Here is a 25,946-nt window from a genome sequence, read left to right as displayed (position 1 = left end):
TGGGGCTCTTAAATCAGGGCTGAAAAGCGAAATAACACAAGGAAATGCATATATGAATCAAAAGCCTAATCTAGGTAGCTAGAAAAAGGAGGATCCTATGGGTCTGGACCAGAACTACATAAGGGCACAAACATATTGAAACATTGCCAATAAAAACTATAGTAATATTGAAAAAAAAATATGAAAAAAAAGTTCAACTTCAAAAACTAATAATACAAAACAAAATTATTATTTTCTAAAAAAAAATTAAAATGAATAATAATAATAATATCCCGTCATATGTGTGGTTTTGGAGGTAATACAGACAATAGAAAGCCACTAAAAGCTCCACTTTTTATCATTAAAGCAGACCTTTACACTCAAAAATCAAATTCTACCAATGCATCCCTCTATGTATGATGATTAATAATAACAGACATGTCAGGTGTAGAATGCTGCGATTGTGAAATACTTACACATGCAGAGCATTCACTTCCTGCTTTGAAAGGGCAAAATGACTTCAGATTGCCAAAGCAATGCACACTGGGAGTGCCTTGTCATCAGCAGAGCATTGCTGGGGAAATCTCACCTGTAATCTCAGGAGATCTCAGGGAAAGGCATTTTCCTCCCCTGAGATGATGTGCATGGTCACATGTCCTAGTCACATGTCTAGTCACATGTGCCAGAAATCAGGAAGTAAAAGAAGATCTAGTAATCTGCCCTTAGTAAACATGGCCACTGTGAGAAGACTGGGGAAGAAAAGAGAAATAAGGATTGCAAAGAATACAAAGCCGGCAATTATCTAGCTTTATGTGTTTGTAGATTGTCATTACTAAACATTTCTAAAGGTGTGTTTGTTGTTATTTTAAAGATATGGGTAAAGGTCCACTTTATAAACTGTCCTTGTAATCCAGTCCAGTGACTTTGCCTAGGCTGAGATGATGCATCAGTCTGCTGCAGACAGGGAGAAGCATTTGCTTAGTCTCCGCTCCCACAGCGATCAGACTGTACACTCTAACTCTGTAGCAAGCCACAAGGTGGCAGGCTGCAACAGGGGCTGATCCATATCAGATATTTGTGAACACAGCCAACAACCGCACAGACACCAGGATTTACATGACTGTGTCATCTCTGAGATGGCATCTCAATCCAGGAAGTAGATGGTGACCCTAGATGATGCCTGAATAAAGATGGTGCCATCCTTCTACAGAGAAAAGCAGATGAAGGCACGCATGCACTTTACAGACATCACATTACAAACCTTTATAAGCTTATATCATGTTATATGAGTTACATTGTGACACAAACATTGACAGTGATCCTTCTCTCGTCTCTGCTGATCAGGATACAAAAGTTGGAGTGAACTGGGCAAAGCTCTCGCGCACAATAATATCCCAGCCGTGGACCCGAACCTGGAGTTCTACAAACCCGACCGTCAGCAGAACTCGGTGAGTATGCATTTTCTTAGACATTAAGTTTGTAGTTCCCCCGCAGACCATAACTGACTACTTGTAGCAATTTTTCTGCCCTGTTCACATCTGAGCGCTTTGTCGCAATAATCAAAACGCCTGTCGCTGGAAAAAGTACAGGAGCTTTTTTTTGGCATATTATAGCTTGTTTTGGCCCCATAGACTGAATAGAAAACGCTGTCACCTAGGTGTGAGCCAGGCATAACTGTTGATCTGAGATAAAAGAAGCTGCCAGGTCCTGCGACTGCCCAACGTCCTTCCAAAACCGGGAAAACAGTTTTGGGTGGACTGCTCCAGTGTTATCAGTCCCCACCTCCCTTCAGTGAGAAAAAGAAATAATGTTTCTTGCCTTTATTAAAACCAATGTTTGTACTGCTCGTGTCAGGAAGACTGGGTGTCTCCCCTCTCAGATAATCCAGTCATGTCACAATGTTCTCAGCTCCAAGGTTCTCCCTACACCCACCATTTCCTAATCCGCTCATATTCCACATTGCTTGCCAGATGCAAAGGACACTACGTATGTAATATCATAGCGCAGCTTTTCTCAACCAGGGTTCCTCTAGAGCAGTGGTTCTCAATCTGTGTAACCTTGGGACCCACATTTGTCCTTGGTCATTAAATCGCGACCCAAGTCGCACCGCACTGGAACACACGCCATTGCAGTACCACATGTTCTGGTGCAAGTGATCAGACTGTGGGCGGGAGGTGTTTTTGGGGTGCAATTCAAATGAATTGCAACGTGATGCACCTCCCGCACTTTTCCCACCAGAATGAACAGTAGGTGCGATCGCGTGGTAGTTTGCGATTCAAACACTAACAGATGCACACAACCACACACACAATGTCACATTAGTTTGTGTTCTCCCGTGACCCTTAGGAGAACTATGGGGAAAAGCCCCGAACCAATAGTTCTCCTTTAAGCCCTGTGGGTAAAACGCGCGAGAGGGTTTCTCTCGCTATGGGGAGCTTTACATGGTGTATGCCATTTTATTGACTAAAATAAAGTTTGGACTCATACAAAGGATATATTGAGTGCGGCTTTTTTTGGATGAACATGCATCAAATAGTGCGTTTTAACACTTATTACAGCAATGCACGTTGAAAAATTGCAGTGCCTCAGGGACTTGTAGTTCTACAACAGCTGGAGGGCTAAGATTGCCTACCGCTGCTTTAACACAAGGATATGGATCTTTATTTTCAGCCATGTGACTTTTTAACTCTCATTGGAGTCATTTGTAACACCCTTTTTTTTTTATAAATAAGGATCCTTATTGTGCTGTGTAAGCTTTGTGAATGAAACACATTTTCTTTATTTGCACAACTTGTTGGAACTGTGGCTGCAGGAATTTTCCCAATAAATCACATACAGCTGCAGATATAGGACACAATAGTAGAGCGCTCTGGTATGCAGCACAGGCATCGCCCTAACAAGTCAACTAGCCGCACTCCACCCCAAACTGCAATATTATCACTGAGTACACATTTCATATTGTTACTATAATGTTTATTTAAAACTCATTTTGTGTGTGACCTCATATTCTTTATGTTTCATATTTTGATGACCCTCTAGCAGCCTTTTGTAATGGTGAATAGTGTCCTTGCTGAGGGACTGCAGAGATAAGACCTATTACAGCCGCATACAGTGTCCATCCTTTTCAGTTATTCTAGTAATATATGGGCTGAATGAGAAAAAATCAGTTGGTCTAGTTATTGTACTCGGCAACTTTGGCACCTGCGGCCAGGGCCGGATTTACTCTTTCTGCTGTCCCAAGGCCAGGTTCCTCAATGCGCCCCCTACCCGTCAACCCCACATAGAGAATGGCAGACCTGCAGGCTGCACACAAGTGATCTCATCGCCAAGACCACTTGTATAAAACTAGCAGCGGCTTCCCCACTGTACATTTAGCCCTGCTTGCCCAAAGCAGGGCTAAATTTAGAAAGCAACTACCCGCCCAGCGACCGGAACTGCTTGTCCTACGCATCGGGAGATAGGAATTCCACACCCCTGCTGCCTCTCTGCTCCCTGCTGCCCCAAGGCCGGGCCTTGGTTGGCCTTGTGGGAAATCCGGCCCTGGTAGTAACTGCCAGTTACTTCTAAAGTCTTGCAATGCCTCATAGGACTTGTAGTTTCAAATAGGTATCATTTAGAATGGCCGTGAGCTTCTCATTGATCATAGTACCCGTAATACGTCGCTGGACCTCCCCCAGGATCAAAGTGGGCTGCCGCTAGGATCTTGCCATTGTCTGCCTCAAGGCTAAAAAGAAGGGCCCAGAGCCTGTCTATGGAGTGACGCTGCCCAAGGATTCCATTTAAGGTTGCGATGTAGTACAGAGCGGAGCATATGATAAACATGAATCCAGAGCCTCTGAACCTTAAATAACTCCCACCAAATATGAAACATAGTACCATGGGAGCAACAATCCCAAAAGCAGCAAGGTGAGACGTTAGGGTAAAACTTCTATCAGTACCAACGCATCAACACTTTATAGGAATTCTCTAGGGTGGTCACATTATAAGATCTGCATGCCACAGGAGCCCAAATCCCATCCCAATCCGGCTGTTCAAGGCTACCACCCTGCCCCAAGCATAGGGAAAATAGGGACATTTTGTAAAAATCCTTTGTAATGTCTCCACAAATCTAATAAGTAGGACAGCTCCTTAAATAAAGATGGGTAATTGGCCACGTACAGGGAAAGGCACCCAGATAAGGAAGCCTGGAGGTCCACCCAAACTGATAGTTGGTCAGGACAGTAGAGAGGGTCTGAGAATCCAGAGAAACATTCAACTCTGGATTTGGTCTCATTCACCTGGAGACCAGAAAAAAAAAAGCTAAAAAAAAGAGCTAAAAACGAAAAAAAAAAAATGAACATTGCATACATCCTGTATACTTGTTTGTCATTCAGTGAGGCTGAACAAGACAAAAGAATTAGTGTTTGTTTGTCTCTGCAGCACATTACGTAAAATGTTTGTCTTTTGCACTGCCTGAATAACCACAATTAAAAATACTTTTATTTCTGGCAGGGTGAGGAAAATATTCAGATTACTGAGCAGTACACAAAAGATTGTAATGTTTCCTCCTTATTCCCACAGATACCAGAAGAGGCTTCATGGAACCTGTCTGTGCCCTGGAGAGCAGAGGTACTGCTGAAAGCAACCATTTCACTGAACAAATCAACATGGAAAGAGTAAAGTGCATGAAGTAACTTATTAGTACATGGAGTAACCTAATAGTACATGGATTAACTTACTAGTACATGGATTAACTTAATAGTGCATGGAGTAACTTACTAGTACATGTATTAACTTAATAGTGCATGGAGTAACTTACTAGTACATGGATTAACTTAATAGTGCATGGAGTAACTTAAAAGCACACGCAGTAACTTAATAGCACACGGAGTAACTTAATAGCATACGGAGTAACTTACTAGTACATGAAGTAACCTAATAGTACATGGAGTAACTTATTAGTACATGGAGTAACTTATTAGTGCATGGAGTAACCTAATAGTACATGGAGTAACCTAATAGTACAGGTGAAACTCGAATAATTAGAATATCATGCAAAAGTAATTGCAGTAAGTTCCGCAAAAGGGGCCCAAACCAAGTACTGAGTACATATGCATGCTTGTACTTTTCAGAGGTCCGATATTGTTCTATGTGCAATCCTTGTTTTATTGATTGCATGTAATAATCTACTTTTTTGAGGTTGTGGATTTGGGGTTCTTGGGGTTTTCATGAGCTGTAAGCCATAATCATCACAATTATGACAAATCACGGCTTGAACTATCTTGCTTTGCATGTAATGAGTCTCTCTCATATATTAGTTTCACCTTTTAAGTTGCATTAGTGAAATAAATTAACTTTGCACGATATTCTAATTATTCGAGTTTCACCTGTACATGGAGTAACCTAATAGTACATGGAATAACTTATTAGTACATGGAGTAACTTAATAGCGCATGGAGTAACTTAATAGTACTCGGAGTAACTCAATAGTGCATGGAGTAACTTAAAAGTGCATGGAGTAACTAAAAAGTGCATGGAGTAACTTAATAGTGCATGGAGTAACTTAATAGTACATGGAGTAACTTAATAATACATGGAGTAACTTAATATTACTTGGAGTAACTTAAAAGTGCATGGAGTAACTTACTAGTACATAGAGTAACATAATAGTACTTGGAATAACTTAATGATACATGGAGTAACTTAATAGTACATGGACTAACTTAAAGTGACAATAAAAACTTAATAGTTAAATGGACTACAATCACACATTTAGTTTACTAATTTGTATTAAGATTGTAGTCCATCACTCCAGAAGGAAGGACAGTGTCAGCACCAATTCGGAGATGATTGGAGGATCTACAGCCGAGTGATACACGAATAAGATACATTTTTGTTAATAGTTAAGGTACTTGAATGTATTTTTAGGATTTAACTCCTGAGTTTAGCATCACTTTAAAAGTAATATTTGCTGTAGCATGACATAAGGATGAATTGTACATTTACAAAGTATCACTATAGTTGTATTGAGTAACAAGGGTTTTACACATTGACAGTTGCCAAATGTTGTTGAGTGCATGTATGTGGACACCCATTAGGAGGTGCTTCCAGTGAAGCGCACTGTTAGTGCTTCAAAGTATAAAGACATTTTGGACAATTGTGCTCCTCCAACAATTTGGTGAAGACCCTTTTCTGTTCCAGCATGACTGTGCCCCTGTGTACAAAGCCAGCTCCTTAAAGACATGGTGTAACCAGTTTGGTGTGGAAGAACTCCTGTGTCCTTCATAGGGCCCTGACCACAACCCTACTGAACACCTTTGGGATGAATTAGATTTAGAACACTGAACGCAAGCCGGTGTTCTATCGAGATGTCCAACTTGTCGAGATCTCCAACTCCCATCAGTGCGCCTGCTCAGCCACCCAAGAGCAGTAACACATTCCGTAATTTGCGTTAATGCGCAGGCACCCGATAGCATGATCATTGACGCCAGTTGGAGAACTCGATGAGGATTGAGAGGCCGCACAGGCATACTTAGGGTAACTGGGGAAGTCGACGAGGCTTGTAAAAATGCCAGAGCTGGCGCAATAGCGCCTTCTCGTCAAAATCTCCAACGGATGTGACGTTACAAGTTGGAGATCTCGACGAGTTGGCCATTTCGACAGAACACCGGGTCTTCTCATCCAACATCAGTACCTGACCTCACACATGGACTCAAATTTCAAAAATGTTGTGTAAAATCTTTTTCATATAAAATTCAGTTTTTACCTTTTTTCATGCTTCTTCCCGTCCCAGCAGTCTTCTGCAGTCTCTTTCAGACATCCCATCCTATGCTTCGAGAAAAGGAATATGACATAAAAAAATCATATTTCGTGTCATTTTCTGCACATGATTGCTCTGGATCAACTTCCTAATGGTAGACCATACTTTTGCAATGTGCGTCAGAGCAGCCGCTTATTGTCTCCACCAGGAGCACAGGTGTCAGCACATGAGCACAATCGGGAGACAGTTGTCACCCTGTAACAGGAAGTGCCTATGCAAGGACCTTAATGGCAGGATCACCAGGGATTATTCCAATGAAAACTGCAGATTGAAAACATTAGAAAACAGCTTTTGACATTTATTGTATTACATTTTAATGATTGGCTTTCTGAGCGGAGCTGCAGGCAGACCTTTTCCCCTTTTACCTGTGTCTGAACCCTCCTCTATGGTCTATGCTATGTATTGGCACTGAGCTGTCTTTAGAAAGTGTGTGTGTTGTGGGGGGTGGGGGGGAGGGGTAGATATTATTTGCGGTTGATCAGGTGAGTATAGATGGGAGAAGGAAGCATGATCTCATCTACACAATACATTCTCTATGCAGCCGCATTAATCCCCTTTGTGCAAAGGGATCTCAGGATTGGCTATCATCTGGGCCCCAGTCTAATCTCCAATTACAGCCCTTTCCCATCGTGTCATTCTCTCTTATCAACACAAAATCCCACCTATCTATTTAAAGGACCTTGGCTCATACTACACAATACAAAGTGGTCCAGGTTACCTCTTTGTAATGTATATTTTTCTCAGCAACCTGAGAGGTTTTACTGACTGATAAGGAGGAATTACAGCCTGGAGCTGGCCATGGACTTGGAGATTTCTCTTCTTCAGCCCTGCAGAATGAATGACAGAAATCACCGGGTTCCTCAATCCTCATTAAACAGGGTAGGAATCTCCCCTGATGATTTTTGTATCCTAACAGCTGGCACCCACGGATGTCTGAATACTTGAACAGTGAGTGAATCTGATTGGATGCAGTCGCTGTTCGACAATTTCCACCTGGCTCCTTTGGTTTTTCATTTGAATTTTGTTGAGCCGGTTGGTGGCAACGGCACCACCCGTGGCTTTTTAAAAAAAATTAATTTTGTAATGAAATCGGGAAGGATTTGAACCTCTGTTTTTACTGCTGTCTGTATCCCGGCTGTCTATTTGTCCCAGAAACCATTGTCACTGGGACAGAAAATGATGGGATATCTGAAAGGAGGTGAGGGAACATCTTCTAACAGGGACACCTGTTCTGGTGTCTGGTACATATTTTTGGGCAGACTGTCCCTTTAAAAAAAAAACAGTGCTATAGGAAATATGTCATGTTCATCCACTGACTTTAGCACTTTCTGGCTAATTTACTTTGTACAAGTGTACAGGTCAGAGATCTACATACTTGTTTAAGAACAGTTACACAGATGGGCATTTTTAAATAGAATTTGCCAACCTATATAATGTTATCATGACAGGTTTTTTTTCAACATATCCATTCATTATGTTTTGTAATAATGAATAGTTCATGTAATAATTAGTACTTTTCTCATCAAACATTCAGTTCACATTCCTGCATAAGTCTGCAGCCATTTGTACTCGTAATGCAATAGTTGCTGTAGAAGAACCTATTACATGTGTGATTACTCTTGGAGCAACATTTAGAGTGCATGTAAATCCCGAACAGTAAACATTTTTTATTTGGTAGCTTTTGGTCTGAAAAACTTGTACTCCAGGCAGATATAAAAGACACAAATGAATGCCAGTCTTAGGTCTGTACACCTGCTGTTCCCATTATGAGGGTCTCCCACCATTTCTGTGCTGAGATCCTGGGTCTGCACACCTGCTGTGACCATTATGAGGGCTTCCACCACCTGTACGCTGAGTTCCTAGGTCTGTACACCTGCTGAGGGGATATGAGGGGTTCCCACCATCCCTGCACTGAGTTTCGGGTCTGCACACCTGCTGTGCCCATTATGAGATTCTCCCATCATCCCTGTGCTGAGTTCTCAGGTCTGTACACCAGCTGTGACCATTATGAGGGGTTTCCACCATCCCTATGCTGAGTTCCTGGGTCTGTACACCTGCTGTGCTAATTATGAGGGGCTCCCACCTTCCCTACTGAATTTCTATTGAGTTTTTAACCAATGTTACAATTATCATTTCAAAGAAAAAAGGGAAAATAAGAAAGTGTCGTAACACAACTAAGACACAGTATATAAAACAGGCCCAACAGGGCACCTAACCAACTTAGCTGTGCAAAGGAATATTCCATTTTGGTGACCTTTAATATTGGCTAAAAATAACATTTGCCATTTTTGTTTTTGGGTGTAGTGTGGAGGAGTTGGAACCCCTGTCATGTTTTTTTTTTGCTCTCTGTGTGTCCCCAGTGGGGAGATTCACCAATCTCTATTTGTCCTGGTGACTATTTTCACTGGGACTCAAAGTGAAAGAAAATTCAAAATATTGAGTTGTCACCAGGGCAACAATAGAGAGGAAATCTTCAAATGAGGGCACTTATCCTGATCACAACTCTCTAAGTGAGGAGTTTACTTTGGAGAGATCTGAAACAAACAAAAAAAAACCACTTGACTAGGTTTGATTTATTCACTTTAGAAGCGGCTTTAGATATGTGCTATTATCTGCAGACTGAGGAGATAAGTAAATCAAAGCCAGGACAAATACACAGGTGATATTGCCAGGACTAGTTGCATTCTCCAACACTGCCCCCTGCAGGATGAATTAGGATGCACATGCATTCCAAATATATATAATCATAATAATGATAAGACTATAATTGTGTTTATTCTGCAGTTTGTTGGCCAGGTGAATCTGCACGTGTTCGAGGATTGGTGTGGAAGCAGCATCGATCAACTACGGCGCAACCTGCACTTCCCCCTGTTCCCCCATGTGAGTACCGCTGCATGTACACCACGGGCAAACGCACTCATAACACGGCACTCAGCAAAAGATTTTGTAATAATTGCTTTGTAAAAGATAACAATTTTCAGTAATTTTTTTTAACACCTTCACGACCAGAGGCCACTGAAACCTAGAAGTCCAGGCTAAATGTAACTGGGTCAGTATGCATCGGTTCTAGGCTAAGTTTACCTTTCTAACCATGTTTTAGAGCGGGTTCACACCATTTTCTGTTCCAGATCTGGTGCGGAAAATAGTGTGAACCTGCCCGCAGTTCCAGTGCATTCCAGACCAGACAAAATGAGACGTGCATATTTTTCTGGTCTGGAACGGACTGCGCTGGTGTGAACAGAGGCCAGAAATAGCATAGGGATAGATTAGGATGTATTTTGGGTCTGGAAACAGTCTGGTCTGGAGATGATCTGGATGTCGTGTGAATGGGCCCTTAGGGTGTAACATAAAACATGGTCAGATCTTTGCAGAATAACTGTAGATGTTTATTGAGCACACAATGTAATTTTCTCCGACCAATCGGAGCCCAGCGTGCGCTTGGTTAGTGTTGTTCCATCCGGTGCTGAGTGCGTCACCATTCTAGAACAAACGAGAGTGACAGTGCACTGGTTTAACTGGTTATAAATCCACCTTCACCATTAATGATTAACATTTTACTATTTATGACCTGACCTAAAACGTGAGCCAGTGTTTGTTTGGGTGCCAGTAGAATTGGTTCTGTTCAAACAAATCCCAGATAAGAAGTATTCAAATTGCTATGTCTATTGCTATATTGAACATATCGATCCAGGATATGTCTGCCTTTGTTGGAAGACGTACATCAGCCTCTGGAAGGGCATTTACAAGCATGCCAGTGAGAATTCTCGCACCTGCACAGAATTTGGGGAGGTTTATTACAATGTTAGCTCTTGCCAGTCATGTCAGGCTGAGGAGAGGCTAACAGCTGAGATGACTGTCATCAGTCGGCTGTAGACATGTGCGATTTCTTTTTGGACGCATTTTCGTTATTCGGAGGTTCGGATGTATCCGAGTTTCCGAATAACAGAAATGACGAATGAAAACGAATCCGAATTTCCGAATTCGTTAGCGGTAGTCTGTACGACTTTTTGTTTGTGGATGAATTTTTGTTGCAGCGAAGTGGCATTAGAGGGAAAAAATATATTTTTTAGTCACTTTGCTGCAACAAACCGACAACAAAACGAAAATGCGTATAGACTACCGCTTACGCATTTCGCCTGAATCCCGAAACAAATTGACTTTCGGACCGGAAAAACAACTTAACGCAAAATCCAAATAAAAAACGAAACAATTTTTTTTCCGGTGCACATGTCTAGTCTGCTGCAGGTAGGGGGAAGCATTTCTCTAGTGTTCACCTCCCGCAGTGATCCGACTGCCTGAATAAAGATGGTGTCGTCCTTTGGAAGAGAAAAGCAGATTAAGGTATTGCCAGGGAGAGTACTCTGATCCCTGTAAATAGTCATAAATACCTGGCAGTGTTACACTAACAGAGTACTGAACATGCCGCACATAACATGCAAAATATATCTGATGACAGTTCCACTTTAAAGAAGAACTCCAGGCAAAATTTCTATTAACTCTTGCAGTGGGGCTACCCCTGCACTGCTAGGGTTAACTGCTTGTTTTGGTCTAGGGATGAAAATAACAAAGTTATACTCACCAGATCCTCCGAGCCAGCATGCTCATAGACCAGTCCTTCCAGCCTTGCTTCCCCTCTGCTGTGGGGGCAAAGGTCCTGTGAGTCATCACATTCTATACTGTATCGAACATGAGGATGCCAAGGGACATTCCATGGGTGCAGGAGGAAGAGACAGGCAGGAGGGAGCACTGTTATAGCTGGCCGGCTTGGAGGATTAGGTGAGTATAACTTATTTATTTTGTTATTTTTTTCCCTACAACAAAACGAGCACTTACCCCATACAGTGCTGGGGTAGCCCCACTGCAAGGGTTAATAAAACATTTTCCTGGAGTCCTTCTTTAATAAACCTAACTATGTTAGTTGGTAATATACTCACCTACCCTCCAGTGATGCAACACACGTGCTCTCTCTCACTGGCTCCAGCATGTGTGCCTGGTCTTCCATGTTTGGGGTCTTCGGCCATCTTGATTGGCTGTGCTAGGATAAGTAGGAGTTCATTCATCCTGAAACCCGGCTGATACAAATACACAGCTCAGCTTGTCAATAAGTAGGTGAACAGGAAGGTGAGAATCCTTTATTACAGAAGAGATGTCTGTTCTGCAATAAAAACCCTGCTTGATCACACATTTTTATATTGATGTAAATGTCCACTTTATTAAGCTTTTGTTTCTGCTACATCAGATTCGTACTACAGTCAACAAGCTTGCCGTTACTCCGCAATGGACCAACTACGGGCTGCGCATGTTCGGATACCTGCACCCTGACACAGACGGTAAGGGCAATGGACCGCAAACACTGGCAATTCATAGACTGATCTGGCATATTAACATGGGGCCCGAAACAGCAGGCCAGCGAGAAGCAAGGAAGCACTGTAAGCCAATCTTGCTTGATAGAAGGAGAGAGGAATGACCTCTTCAGTGAAGAGCTGCTCCTTTATTATCCAGTCACAGGGTGGGGGACGTCCACGACCATTCTGCATAGCTATAACTGTAAAGAAGAAATGTAAGGTCAAGGACCTGAGTATGCTGTCTGGAAAAAATGTCTCAATGTCAATACTGGTTGAAAGGTATTTTGACAGAACTTCACATTTGTATTAACACTGTGTATGGGCCTATAGCTCTGCTTCAAAGGCCCCGATTCAGCAATCTGCTACGGTATTTCAAGTATATACTGAAAAAGGAAAAAAGAAAAACCCAGTCGCTACGATTCTTTAAATCCTCTAACATGGTAATGTCAAATAAAAGTCATTTCAATGTTTTTAAACCTGTAACTTTGTTTAAAAATAATCCCTGGTGATCCTGCCATGAAAATCCTTTTTTAGAAACTTCCTGTTATAGGGTGACAAGGCTCTGTCCCTGTCTCCTGTGTTGTCACCCAATAAGATGAGCTTCGATGGAGGCTGCATGTGGCCGTCTCAACACTCTGACCTGATGCACTGTTTTCCAAATCAGGAAAACCCACTCTGAGAAATGCCATGCAGCTTTCGCTGGAAGCTGCATGTAGACAGGAAGTGGCCACAAAGTGGCTGCTGGAGATCAGTAGAAGTGAGATGCAAAAAAGCAATAGACAAAATGTGAAAACAAATATTCAATGAAAAACAATATAGAAATTGTTTACGATACATAGTGCTAAGCACACTGAATATCATCCATAGGATTTACATTAATTCAAGGCTCCTTAAACTAAAATGAGGTCATGGTAAAACATCTCATCGTGTAATATGCCATTTTAGCATGACTTAAGCACTATTTAGCACATCCTAAATACGTTTTGAAGCCCCAGCATATTCTATCCTGTTATAACCTAAACATTATAATAGGAATACATACTAGAGTTGTTTTTGATGATGCAATCAAAGCTTACTAGAAAAAAATCCCTTTCAAGTAGTGAGTGCTGCCTTCTGTCTGCCCACCACTTTCATCAACTTCCTGGATTCCCAGTGTGCTTTGTGTCTCTTCCGGGCTGCTTGATGTGATGCAATCTCCATTTCTCAACACTGCATATCCCATCATGCATTGCTTCCAGCAGACCGTTCTCTACGCAAATGTTAAAAAAAAAAAAATGGCGCAGGGTCCCCCTCCCAATCCATACCAGACCCTCCAGGTCTGGTAGGAAAGTTAGGAGGTGTGGAGTTCCCCCCAAAAGTCCTACCAGGCCCTTTAAGTCTGGTATGAATTTTAAGGGGGAATCCCCCCCCCCCAAATGGGGGGGGGATGTGCCCCCCCTAAAATTCCCAACCAGACCCTAAATCTGAGAACAGGCCTGTGAGGGCAAGAAAGGGGGGGGGGCTGAAACGAGTGAGCGCCACTGGTTGAGTTGAGTTGAGCGCGATGCTGGCTAGAGAATGGCCCTTACACATCTCCCTGCCTGTCTGTTAGCAACCTGGGATGTTTTGACCGGAAAGGTAATGGCAGACACACTGCATCTTAATACTTTGTAGTCCAACCTATTCACTCAGACTGACGCTCGTCCCTTGTTCCTTGTTATAGGAAATTTCCAATTTGCCGTGTCGTCAGATGACAATTCGGAGTTCTGGCTGAGTGAAGACCATTCAGTGGGAAAGCTGCAGCTGCTGTGCAGAGTGGGGCCGGTACGGAATGATGGCCTTAAATGTATTAGGAGATAATTCCAGTTTATAACATATTGCATTCAAACACTACAAAAATGTCAAATCTGCCACATGTATAATATGCAGGTTGTTAAATAAAATCATCTATCCTGCGGTGTACAGTGTAGAGACCAGGGACCTCTTTGTATTGTTGTCTACATTAGACATGTGTGCCGGCAAAAAAATTGCTTTGTTTCGTTTTCAGATATTTCCTTTCGCTTTTTCTGGATTTGGATGTGAAAGTCAATTCATTTCGGGATTCGGACGAATCCAAAATTTTCCTTCATTTCGGATGAGTTAAAAACAATAATTATGTTGCAGTAAAGTGACATTAAATGTTTACTTTTTTCTTTTTAACTTTTGACAGTCCACAGAAACAATTTAAAAAAACAGTGTGCGGTTCCCTCTAGCAATTCATACCAGACCCTTTAGGGGGGACCCTGACGCAAAAAAAATGCGTGGGGATGCCCCTAAAATCCCTTAGCAGACCAGGTATGGTGTAGGAGGTAAGAGGCCGCACAGTTGTCCCCCCACCCCCTTTCCTGCTCTACTTGGCTGCTGCTCAGAACTAGGGTCTAGTAAGGGATTTTGGGGAGTCCCCATGCCTTTTTTTGTTTTTTGGGGGTTGGAGTCCCTCCTAAAATTCCTGCCAGACCTAAAGGGTCTGGTATAATTTGCCGGAGGGAACCGCATGGTTTTTTGGGTTTTTTTGTGTGTGGATAGTCAGATGTTAAAAACTTTTTTGCATTCTGTAACAGTTCTCGGCTACTTTGATGATATTCGGGATGCTCCCGAATGTCAACAAAGAGGCAGAGAACTGTTACAGAATAACACACAATTTTCCACTTCTTTGTTCCGTTCCGAATGATATTTGGGAAACATTTCAGATGCATCCGAATTTCGTTATCAAAAAGATTTTGAATTTATATGGATTCGTAAATCTGAATGCCCCCTTTCCCAGAATCTTCTCAGTTTTTGCTTGAATTTGTCTGAAAGCATGGTCTCTCCAGGCAGGAAGACAGTGGACAGCTCCAGGAGAGTTTGGAAAATTCCAGGAACAGGTCTCCAAGACTGTCAGGTGAGAATTAGACTGGTCCGCTTTATACTGTGCTACTATTTCTATCATTAGAGGGACATTACACTGTGCCAGTAGTGAAAGGCAAATGTTAAAATATTCCCCAGGCATCATTCCCTGTCCTGGATCACCACAGGACTCAAACTGTTCATGGAAAACCTCACTGTTGTGGGAGGGGCAGAGACACAAACTACTGGGGGAAAATCTCACCATTGTGGGAGGGGCAGAGACACAAACTCCTGCAGGGAATACTAGCATTGTGGGAGGGGCAGAGACACAAATTACTGGGGGGAAATCTCACCATTGTGGGAGAGGATGAGACACAAACCACTGTAGGGAAATCTCACCATTGTGGGAGGAGCAGAGACACAAACTACTGGGGGGAAATCTCACCATTGTGGGAGGGGCAGAGACACAAACCACTGTAGGGAAATCTCACCATCATGGGAGGAGCAGAGACACAAACTACTGGTGGGAAATCTCATCATTGTGCGAGAGGCAGAGACACAAACTACTTCAGGGAAATCTCACCATTGTGGGAGGGGCAGAGACACAAACTACTGCAGGGAAATCTCACCATTGTGGGAGGGGCAGAGACACAAACTAGTGTTGGGAAATTCCACCATTGTGGAAGGGGCAGGGACACAAATTATTGCTGAGAAATTTTACCATTGTGGGAGTGGCAGAGACACAAACTACTGCAGGGAAATCTCACCATTGTGAGAGGGGCAGGGACACAAACTACTGGGGGAAATCTCTCCATTGTGGGAGGGGCAGAGACACAAACTACTGCAGAGGAAATCTCACCATTCTGGGTGGGGCGGGGACACAAACTAGTACCGGGAAATTCCACCAGTGATGAAGGGACAGAGATACTAGCCACCATGTGGGAATCTCACCATTGTGGAATGTGCATATTTGTAAATTATATATGTAGCAATTTGACATACGGTTGAATTTTTTTTAACTATATCCAGTTGGCAGCTGAAGTCAACAAACCCTGAACTCTTGATTGGGGAATGGGCAAATATCCCTATTTGTATTGCTCTTACCTCTTGTTCTTTGTCCAAAGATCTAAATTTTGCATCCCAGCAAATGTGCACTTTCTGCGTCCTGTTGTTTAGAGGTCAAGTAGATTATATCTGTCAGGAGGCAGAACTCTACGGAGCAAAAATTCTGTGTGGAGGATAAAGCATAATTCACATCACTACACTTAGCTATCATAGATCAGGGGATGGTGTTACCCTTTAAAAAGCGTATGTTAATTTCTATCTTGTACCTTTTCCTTTACAGGCTGTCGTCTTCTAAGCGGTATTACTTTGAACTTTTACACAAGCAGGACGATTCTGGCACAGACCACGTGGAGCTCGCGGTAAGGGGGGATTTTGATATGTGGAGCCTTTGTGATGTTCTTCTTGTTATAGTCCAGTACATGACAAAAGGCATTAGGAATGACCAAAGACTAAAAACAGCACTTGCCAGACTTCTATCTCATACCCCAGTTGTACAGAATTCAATATATCTCTATTTAAGTTTTTTCTATCACTGGGAGACTCTATGGTGAGTTCCCAGTTCTGCCCCTATGCTGTGCTCATTATGAGGGGTCCCCAACATCCCTATGCTGAGCTCCATGGTTTGCACACCTGCTGAGCCCATTATAAAGGGTCTCCCACCATCCCTAAGCTGAGATCCCAGGTCTGCATACCTGCTCTGCCGTTTATGAGGGGTTCTTACCAACCCTGCACTAAGTTTCTGGGTCTGCCCCCCCCCCCATGCTGTGCCCATTATGAGGGGTTCCAACTGTCTCTGCTTGGAGTTCCCAGGTCTGCACACCTCCTGTACCTATTATGAGGGGTTCCAATTATCTCTGCATGAAGTTCCTGGGTCTGCACATCTACTGCACCCATTATTGAGGGTTCTCACAAGTTTTCAGGGCTCACTTACCTTACCAGGATATGAACTAGTGCTTAGAGATCAGTTTGTGTAACTTCAAGGATTCTTTTATTATTTTGTCTATCAGAAGTAATATATTTGTCTCTTATTCCTTTCATCATCTCTCACAGTGGCGGCAACTCCGGCAAGCAGTCCCTTTAGCCCGTTTCACACTGATAGAATCAAAATTATTGTCGCTTTTCTCAAGTAAGTGCCATGTGTCATATGTAAGGTATGTATTTCAGGAGAGGAGAGTTAGATAGAGGAAGGAGCTGAGTCCTCCAGCAGTGCAGAGTACATCAGGAGAGGAGAGTTAGATAGAAGAAGGAGCAGAGTCCTCCAGCAGTGCAGAGTATTTCAGGAGAGGAGAGTTAGATGGAGGAAGGAGCAGAGTCCTCCAGCAGAGCAGAGTATTTCAGGAGAGGAGAGTTAGATGGAGGAAGGAGCAGAGTCCTCCAGCAGAGCAGAGTATTTCAGGAGAGGAGAGTTAGATGGAGGAAGGAGCAGAGTCCTCCAGCAGAGCAGAGTATTTCAGGAGAGGAGAGTTAGATGGAGGAAGGAGCAGAGTCCTCCAGCAGAGCAGAGTATTTCAGGAGAGGAGAGTTAGATGGAGGAAGGAGCAGAGTCCTCCAGCAGAGCAGAGTATTTCAGGAGAGGAGAGTTAGATAGAGGAAAGAGCAGAGTCCTCCAGCAGTGCAGAGTATTTCAGGAGAGGAGAGTTAAGCTAGCCATACACTGCTCTATTTTTTTCGCTCAGCCCGCAGGCTGAACGAAAAAAAAAAGAGCAGATTTCGCCATCAATACTACAAGTGCGTTGATCGCAGAATCCCAGCTGTTTCTCTTGTATTCTGACAGTGGCTGACGGCTGCTGTCAGAATACCTGAACTGAGCCGACAGGTCATTGGTTGCAGGCTCTGCTCGTACAAAGATTTTCAGACAGGCTCATTTAGCTGATCTAGGGAGGCCGGCTGAAAGGGTGCTGACAGCAGCACCCACTGTCTTAATTTCCGGCACAGTCCTCTAGCAGTGCAAAGTATTTCAGGAGAGTTGGATAGAGGAAGGAGCAGAGTCCTCCAGCAGTGCAGAGTATTTCAGGTGAGGAGAGTTAGATGGATGAAGGAGCAGAGTCCTCCGGCAGTGCAGAGTATTTCAGGTGAGGAGAGTTAGATGGAGGAAGGAACAGAGTCCTTCAGCAGTGCAGAGTATTCCAGGAGAGGAGAGTTAGATGGAGGAAGGAGCAGAGTCCTCCAGCAGTGCAGAGTATGTCAGAAGAGGAGAGTAAGATGAAGGAGCAGAGTCCTCTAGCAGTGCAGACTATTTCAGGAAAAGAAAGTTAGATTGAGGAAGGAGCAGAGTCCTCCACCAGCACAGAGTATTTCAGAAAAGGAGAGTTAAGTTGGCCAGACACTTATCGATCTTTTCTTGTTCAGCCCTCCTCGTCTATGCTAAACAGCTATTGTATTCTGACAGCAGCAGGTGTGATTTCAGAATACCTGAGCAGTGACTGCAGCTGACTGGCCAAGAATTTTCAGACCTGCTTCTTCAGCAAGTCAATTGTCAGTTAAAGAGTGATGCCAATGGGGCACACAATGCTCAAATTTCGGCTAAGTCAGCTGGGCTTTGTGTACACCAAATAGTTTTGAAAACCTGATTATTACCGTTAATTATGCAGCCTGTCCAAAAACTGAAATAAGGAACGGGGAAGGGGGGTTAATACCTCACTCTCCCCCCTAAAGGTTCTCCATAATGTCTTGACTCCAACCCTTTTTTCAACCAATTCTGCCAGTCATGGCCAACCCTCCAAAGTGAATAGTAAAGCTACCTATCTCTGTATTATAACAGCCTATCTATCTGCTTGTCAATGAATTCTTCCACAGTCCAGTTCATCTTCCCTGCAGAGTCATTTCACCTCTCTGACCTTCTGTCCACAGATGAATCTAACCTACCCCTGGGGGACACATCCCAGACCCCAAAGAGCAAGGCAAGTCACTACAGCCAAGGCTCCAACCACCACCCTGCAGATATACTGAAACCGGACCCGAGAGACACATTCTACAAAGGTGACTATGGCAGGGCTTCCTCTAAAGGTTCTGGGGGTGGGAGGTTCTGGGAGAAGAATAAGATGACCAATGTTACGTGAAAATTCCTGCTTATACTGTGTCAGCTGATAGTAGAGGACTAAACTTCTGACAGGCGGCTAAATACACTTTTCAGATACATTCAGTATATGTAAGTTGTGTTACCTGCTAAATGTGCAGCCAGTTTTGTAATCCGAACATCACTGCCAGCAGGGACGGATTTACTCTCTCTGCTGCCCCAATGCCAGGTTCCTCAATGCGCCCCCCTGTATGCGGGCTGCATACAAGTGATCTTGGCGACATCGCAGAGATCACATGTACAAAACAAGTGGCGGCTTCCCTGCTGTACATCTGCATGCCCAAAGCAGAGCTAAATGTAGAAAACCACTACCCGCCCGGTTAGGGTTGCCACCTGTCCAGGATTCACCCGGACAGTTCGGGTTTTGAATGCTGTGTCCGGGTTTCATGGCAGCAGAAACCCGGACACAAGATGTCAGGCAGACTTGGGGCAACCAAAATTAAAATAAGAGTTACCGACCCCCATTGAAAATAGTCTCAACTGGGATATTTACATAGGAATGGGCAGCGCTATTTACATATGAATAAGCCCCCACTCATTCTCCCCAAAAAAATTCCGTGCGTCGCTTGAGTGTTCGGGTTTCGCTTGAAGAAAAGGTGGCAACCCTACGCCCGGTGCCCAGGCATGGGGAGATAGGAATTTCCACACCCCTGCTGCCACTCTACTCCCTGCTGCCCCAAAGCCGGGCCTCGGTTGGCCTTGTGGGAAATCCGGCCCTGACTGCCAGACAGCACAGCCATATGCTGTACGTCACCTGCAGTAGCAGCAGCAGAGCCTCCAGCTTGCTGATTGGACAAAGAAAGAGCAGCAGCACAGTGATGGGCCATCACTCTGCCATCTACTCCTGTCAGTGCTGCTGCAGTGCCTGACTGGTGCCCTCCTTGCTGAGGTCCCATAGAGGACCTACTGTATAAACTGTAAGTAATCCGATTAGAATGGAGAGGGAGTAATTTTAGGGACTTCCAACAAGAAATACAACACATGAGACGCAAGGGATAATAAATAATTATAAATATGACAGTTACATTATTTTTAATGTAAAATATTATGAGGGGTTCTTACCAACCCTGCACTAAGTTTCTGGGTCTGCCCCCCCCCCCATGCTGTGCCCATTATGAGGGGTTCCAACTGTCTCTGCTTGGAGTTCCCAGGTCTGCACACCTCCTGTACCTATTATGAGGGGTTCCAATTATCTCTGCATGAAGTTCCTGGGTCTGCACATCTACTGCACCCATTATTGAGGGTTCTCACAAGTTTTCAGGGCTCACTTACCTTACCAGGATATGAACTAGTGCTTAGAGATCAGTTTGTGTAACTTCAAGGATTCTTTTATTATTTTGTCTATCAGAAGTAATATATTTGTCTCTTATTCCTTTCATCATCTCTCACAGTGGCGGCAACTCCGGCAAGCAGTCCCTTTAGCCCGTTTCACACTGATAGAATCAAAATTATTGTCGCTTTTCTCAAGTAAGTGCCATGTGTCATATGTAAGGTATGTATTTCAGGAGAGGAGAGTTAGATAGAGGAAGGAGCTGAGTCCTCCAGCAGTGCAGAGTACATCAGGAGAGGAGAGTTAGATAGAAGAAGGAGCAGAGTCCTCCAGCAGTGCAGAGTATTTCAGGAGAGGAGAGTTAGATAGAAGAAGGAGCAGAGTCCTCCAGCAGTGCAGAGTATTTCAGGAGAGAAGAGTTAGATAGAGGAAGGAGCAGAGTCCTCCAGCAGTGCAGAGTATTTCAGGAGAGGAGAGTTAGATGGAGGAAGGAGCCGAGTCCTCCAGCAGAGCAGAGTATTTCAGGAGAGGAGAGTTAGATGGAGGAAGGAGCCGAGTCCTCCAGCAGAGCAGAGAATTTCAGGAGAGGAGAGTTAGATGGAGGAAGGAGCAGAGTCCTCCAGCAGAGCAGAGTATTTCAGGAGAGGAGAGTTAGATAGAGGAAAGAGCAGAGTCCTCCAGCAGTGCAGAGTATTTCAGGAGAGGAGAGTTAAGCTAGCCATACACTGCTCTATTTTTTTCGCTCAGCCCGCAGGCTGAACGAAAAAAAAAAGAGCAGATTTCGCCATCAATACTACAAGTGCGTTGATCGCAGAATCCCAGCTGTTTCTCTTGTATTCTGACAGTGGCTGACGGCTGCTGTCAGAATACCTGAACTGAGCCGACAGGTCATTGGTTGCAGGCTCTGCTCGTACAAAGATTTTCAGACAGGCTCATTTAGCTGATCTAGGGAGGCCGGCTGAAAGGGTGCTGACAGCAGCACCCACTGTCTTAATTTCCGGCACAGTCCTCTAGCAGTGCAAAGTATTTCAGGAGAGTTGGATAGAGGAAGGAGCAGAGTCCTCCAGCAGTGCAGAGTATTTCAGGTGAGGAGAGTTAGATGGATGAAGGAGCAGAGTCCTCCGGCAGTGCAGAGTATTTCAGGTGAGGAGAGTTAGATGGAGGAAGGAACAGAGTCCTTCAGCAGTGCAGAGTATTCCAGGAGAGGAGAGTTAGATGGAGGAAGGAGCAGAGTCCTCCAGCAGTGCAGAGTATGTCAGAAGAGGAGAGTAAGATGAAGGAGCAGAGTCCTCTAGCAGTGCAGACTATTTCAGGAAAAGAAAGTTAGATTGAGGAAGGAGCAGAGTCCTCCACCAGCACAGAGTATTTCAGAAAAGGAGAGTTAAGTTGGCCAGACACTTATCGATCTTTTCTTGTTCAGCCCTCCTCGTCTATGCTAAACAGCTATTGTATTCTGACAGCAGCAGGTGTGATTTCAGAATACCTGAGCAGTGACTGCAGCTGACTGGCCAAGAATTTTCAGACCTGCTTCTTCAGCAAGTCAATTGTCAGTTAAAGAGTGATGCCAATGGGGCACACAATGCTCAAATTTCGGCTAAGTCAGCTGGGCTTTGTGTACACCAAATAGTTTTGAAAACCTGATTATTACCGTTAATTATGCAGCCTGTCCAAAAACTGAAATAAGGAACGGGGAAGGGGGGTTAATACCTCACTCTCCCCCCTAAAGGTTCTCCATAATGTCTTGACTCCAACCCTTTTTTCAACCAATTCTGCCAGTCATGGCCAACCCTCCAAAGTGAATAGTAAAGCTACCTATCTCTGTATTATAACAGCCTATCTATCTGCTTGTCAATGAATTCTTCCACAGTCCAGTTCATCTTCCCTGCAGAGTCATTTCACCTCTCTGACCTTCTGTCCACAGATGAATCTAACCTACCCCTGGGGGACACATCCCAGACCCCAAAGAGCAAGGCAAGTCACTACAGCCAAGGCTCCAACCACCACCCTGCAGATATACTGAAACCGGACCCGAGAGACACATTCTACAAAGGTGACTATGGCAGGGCTTCCTCTAAAGGTTCTGGGGGTGGGAGGTTCTGGGAGAAGAATAAGATGACCAATGTTACGTGAAAATTCCTGCTTATACTGTGTCAGCTGATAGTAGAGGACTAAACTTCTGACAGGCGGCTAAATACACTTTTCAGATACATTCAGTATATGTAAGTTGTGTTACCTGCTAAATGTGCAGCCAGTTTTGTAATCCGAACATCACTGCCAGCAGGGACGGATTTACTCTCTCTGCTGCCCCAATGCCAGGTTCCTCAATGCGCCCCCCTGTATGCGGGCTGCATACAAGTGATCTTGGCGACATCGCAGAGATCACATGTACAAAACAAGTGGCGGCTTCCCTGCTGTACATCTGCATGCCCAAAGCAGAGCTAAATGTAGAAAACCACTACCCGCCCGGTTAGGGTTGCCACCTGTCCAGGATTCACCCGGACAGTTCGGGTTTTGAATGCTGTGTCCGGGTTTCATGGCAGCAGAAACCCGGACACAAGATGTCAGGCAGACTTGGGGCAACCAAAATTAAAATAAGAGTTACCGACCCCCATTGAAAATAGTCTCAACTGGGATATTTACATAGGAATGGGCAGCGCTATTTACATATGAATAAGCCCCCACTCATTCTCCCCAAAAAAATTCCGTGCGTCGCTTGAGTGTTCGGGTTTCGCTTGAAGAAAAGGTGGCAACCCTACGCCCGGTGCCCAGGCATGGGGAGATAGGAATTTCCACACCCCTGCTGCCACTCTACTCCCTGCTGCCCCAAAGCCGGGCCTCGGTTGGCCTTGTGGGAAATCCGGCCCTGACTGCCAGACAGCACAGCCATATGCTGTACGTCACCTGCAGTAGCAGCAGCAGAGCCTCCAGCTTGCTGATTGGACAAAGAAAGAGCAGCAGCACAGTGATGGGCCATCACTCTGCCATCTACTCCTGTCAGTGCTGCTGCAGTGCCTGACTGGTGCCCTCCTTGCTGAGGTCCCATAGAGGACCTACTGTATAAACTGTAAGTAATCCGATTAGAATGGAGAGGGAGTAATTTTAGGGACTTCCAACAAGAAATACAACACATGAGACGCAAGGGATAATAAATAATTATAAATATGACAGTTACATTATTTTTAATGTAAAATATACATTGTAGACGATTTCTTGTACTATGAAAATCAAGTTGTCTCCCTTTAGATGTTATGAATATCAGTGATATTGCCTCAATATAATGTTGCCTCTCTCTATATTCCAGTGCCACTTCTGCCGTTGCATCGGCTGCAAAGTGTCCTACCCAACTGTGCGTATAGACCCAGCTACCTGGTAGATGGTTACCCCCTTCAGCGATACCAGGGCCTGCAATTTGTAAGTAGCTGCAGACAGAAAAAAAAGGAGAGGGGGCTAGTGTGAGTACTGTCATGGCTGATGACTAGACCCTATTGGCCCAGCTATAAGTGTACTTAACATGCTTATTATAGTGCCTTGATTCGTTTGCTGTGACTGGCCCCTTTAGAAACCGTAATATGCATAAAAATATACGGTTGCTTCTTTTGGAGATTGCAGATCAGCACTTGTACATTGTAGTACACTGAAGTACAGGTGCATTGTTCGATGCAGTATATGTGGGTTGGGGTGCTAGTCAGAATGAATTGCAGTGCACTGCAACATGTATGTTTAGTGCAGTAAAGGGTATGGAAGCTTTCGGAAGATCTGGCGAGATTAAATCAGGAAACAACACTATTCCTCCATAAATACAGTACAGCAGACATCCCAGCTCTCCCAGACATTCCAGGAGTCTACTGCTATATGATAGCGGCTCCCTGACGCCCGCAAGAGAAACTATCTAGCAGAGTAAACCTTTCCAGGATCCCCTGCTGTCCACCAAAAAAAAAACCAGCAGGGGAAGGAATAGCTAGGCTGCTATTGGCCACTTCAAATTCCAGTAGCCAATAGCAGGCTGGCTATTGCACCCACCCACTGCTGCTGTCAATCAGCAGAGGAGGACCTAAAGTTCTCTTTTTGAAATGGCCAATAGCAGCCTAGCTATTCATTCCCGTGCTATCTGTTTTTTGTTTTTTTATTCTGAAGGAGGCCACTGTCAGAATACAAAAATAACTGTGTAGCTGATATCTCAACAAGTGAGAGACACAGAATAATTGCACTGAGCTACTGAGAGCTCCCTCCAGTGGCTAATCTGTAGAGTTATATATGTATTATACAATTTACAAAAGTTCTGCAAACTTGTAAAAGTAAGAGTTGTATCAAAATGATTATAACAGTGCAATAAAAAGTCAAAATATTTATTTACTTAAAATACATTATGTTACTATGTAACTATGTTTCCTTTTAAGATGACCTTGTTCACTTGCATATCTAAAAAACATCAAAAAGACTATAGTTCCCCTTAATCACTGTCATCATCCCTCCATGTATTCAGGTCCGGCTAACTTATGTTTACCCCAATGACTACACCCGGCTCAGCCACATGGAAAAGGAGAATGAGTGCATGTACCAGGAGAACACAAGATACTCCAGCAGGTAGGACAAACCACCTCTACATTCTATAATATCAGCCTTGGAGTGATAGTCAAATTAGTATACTGGTTTAAAATATCTTCATGTATTACTTGCCCCTCCCTTTTAGATTGTAAGCCCTCACGGGCAGGGCCCTCCTTACCATCTTGTCTTGAGTTGTATTGTAACTGTAATGTCTCCCTTATATTGTAAAGTGCTGCACAAACTGTTGGCGCTATATAAATCCTGTACTATAATTAGCGATGCACCGATACTCGTTATCGGCACAGATATCGATACTAGTATTTGGGTCGAGTACTCGTACTCGCCCAAATGCTCCGATGCCTAGCACAAGTACTTCCTGTATCAGAAAGCCGGGCAGGGTGTCATTACATGCTGCCCGGTTTCCTGATTGGCCGGGAAGCGGCTCCATGCTCTCTCGTCACTTGTGACGAGAGAGCATGGAGCCAACTTCCCGGCCAATCAGGAAGCCGGGCTGCGTGTAATGATGTGCTGCCCAGCTTCCTGATTGGTCGGGAAGCTGGCCAATCAGGAAGCCGGACGTTGTGTAATGAGGCAGCGCCCAGCATGCTGATTGGCCGGGAAGCTGGCTTCATGCTCCTCGTCATCTCATGACGAGGGAGCATGGAGCTGACCTCCCGGCCGATCAGTCACATCATTACACAGTGCCCAGCTTCCTGATTGGCCGGCCAGATGGCTCTGGCCGGGTACCGGAGGAAGGCCGCGTTCTGGCTGGAGAGGCCCCCGGGGGGTGACAGGCTGGACATGCCAAAATAAGAGGGGACTTCCTTGTTAATCGGGAAGCCGGGTGGCGATTCTTTACACGCTGCCCGGCTTGTATCGAAAAAACATTATCAGTACTCGTACTCGGTACCAAAATACCAGTATTGGTGCATTCCTAATTATAATAATAATAAAAGGAATATTCAGATTCACTGGCAGCAACCGTTGGAATGGAAAACAACGAATGTGTTCTAAAACCCTCAC

General features: G+C 44.2%; 1 protein-coding gene across 1 annotated transcript in view; it reads left to right on the top strand.

Annotated features, from left to right (window-relative positions):
- B4GALNT3 (beta-1,4-N-acetyl-galactosaminyltransferase 3) overlaps positions 1-25,946 on the top strand; it is a 56,539-nt gene that overhangs the window by 23,136 nt on the left and 7,457 nt on the right. Inside the window, exons 2-11 of the mRNA XM_018576419.1 lie at positions 1,324-1,427; positions 9,563-9,658; positions 12,018-12,108; positions 13,826-13,926; positions 14,955-15,022; positions 16,313-16,391; positions 17,083-17,158; positions 18,883-19,011; positions 23,680-23,789; positions 24,862-24,962. Coding sequence (XP_018431921.1) covers positions 1,324-1,427; positions 9,563-9,658; positions 12,018-12,108; positions 13,826-13,926; positions 14,955-15,022; positions 16,313-16,391; positions 17,083-17,158; positions 18,883-19,011; positions 23,680-23,789; positions 24,862-24,962 — 955 coding nt within the window. The remainder of the gene's footprint in view (positions 1-1,323; positions 1,428-9,562; positions 9,659-12,017; positions 12,109-13,825; positions 13,927-14,954; positions 15,023-16,312; positions 16,392-17,082; positions 17,159-18,882; positions 19,012-23,679; positions 23,790-24,861; positions 24,963-25,946) is intronic.

Source organism: Nanorana parkeri, unplaced genomic scaffold, assembly GCF_000935625.1.
Source record: "Nanorana parkeri isolate BGI_ZX_2015 unplaced genomic scaffold, ASM93562v1 scaffold67, whole genome shotgun sequence".
NCBI classification, from domain to species: Eukaryota; Metazoa; Chordata; class Amphibia; order Anura; family Dicroglossidae; genus Nanorana; species Nanorana parkeri.
Note: the sequence above shows the minus strand (reverse complement) of the source record. Positions and strands in the feature narration are given on the sequence as shown.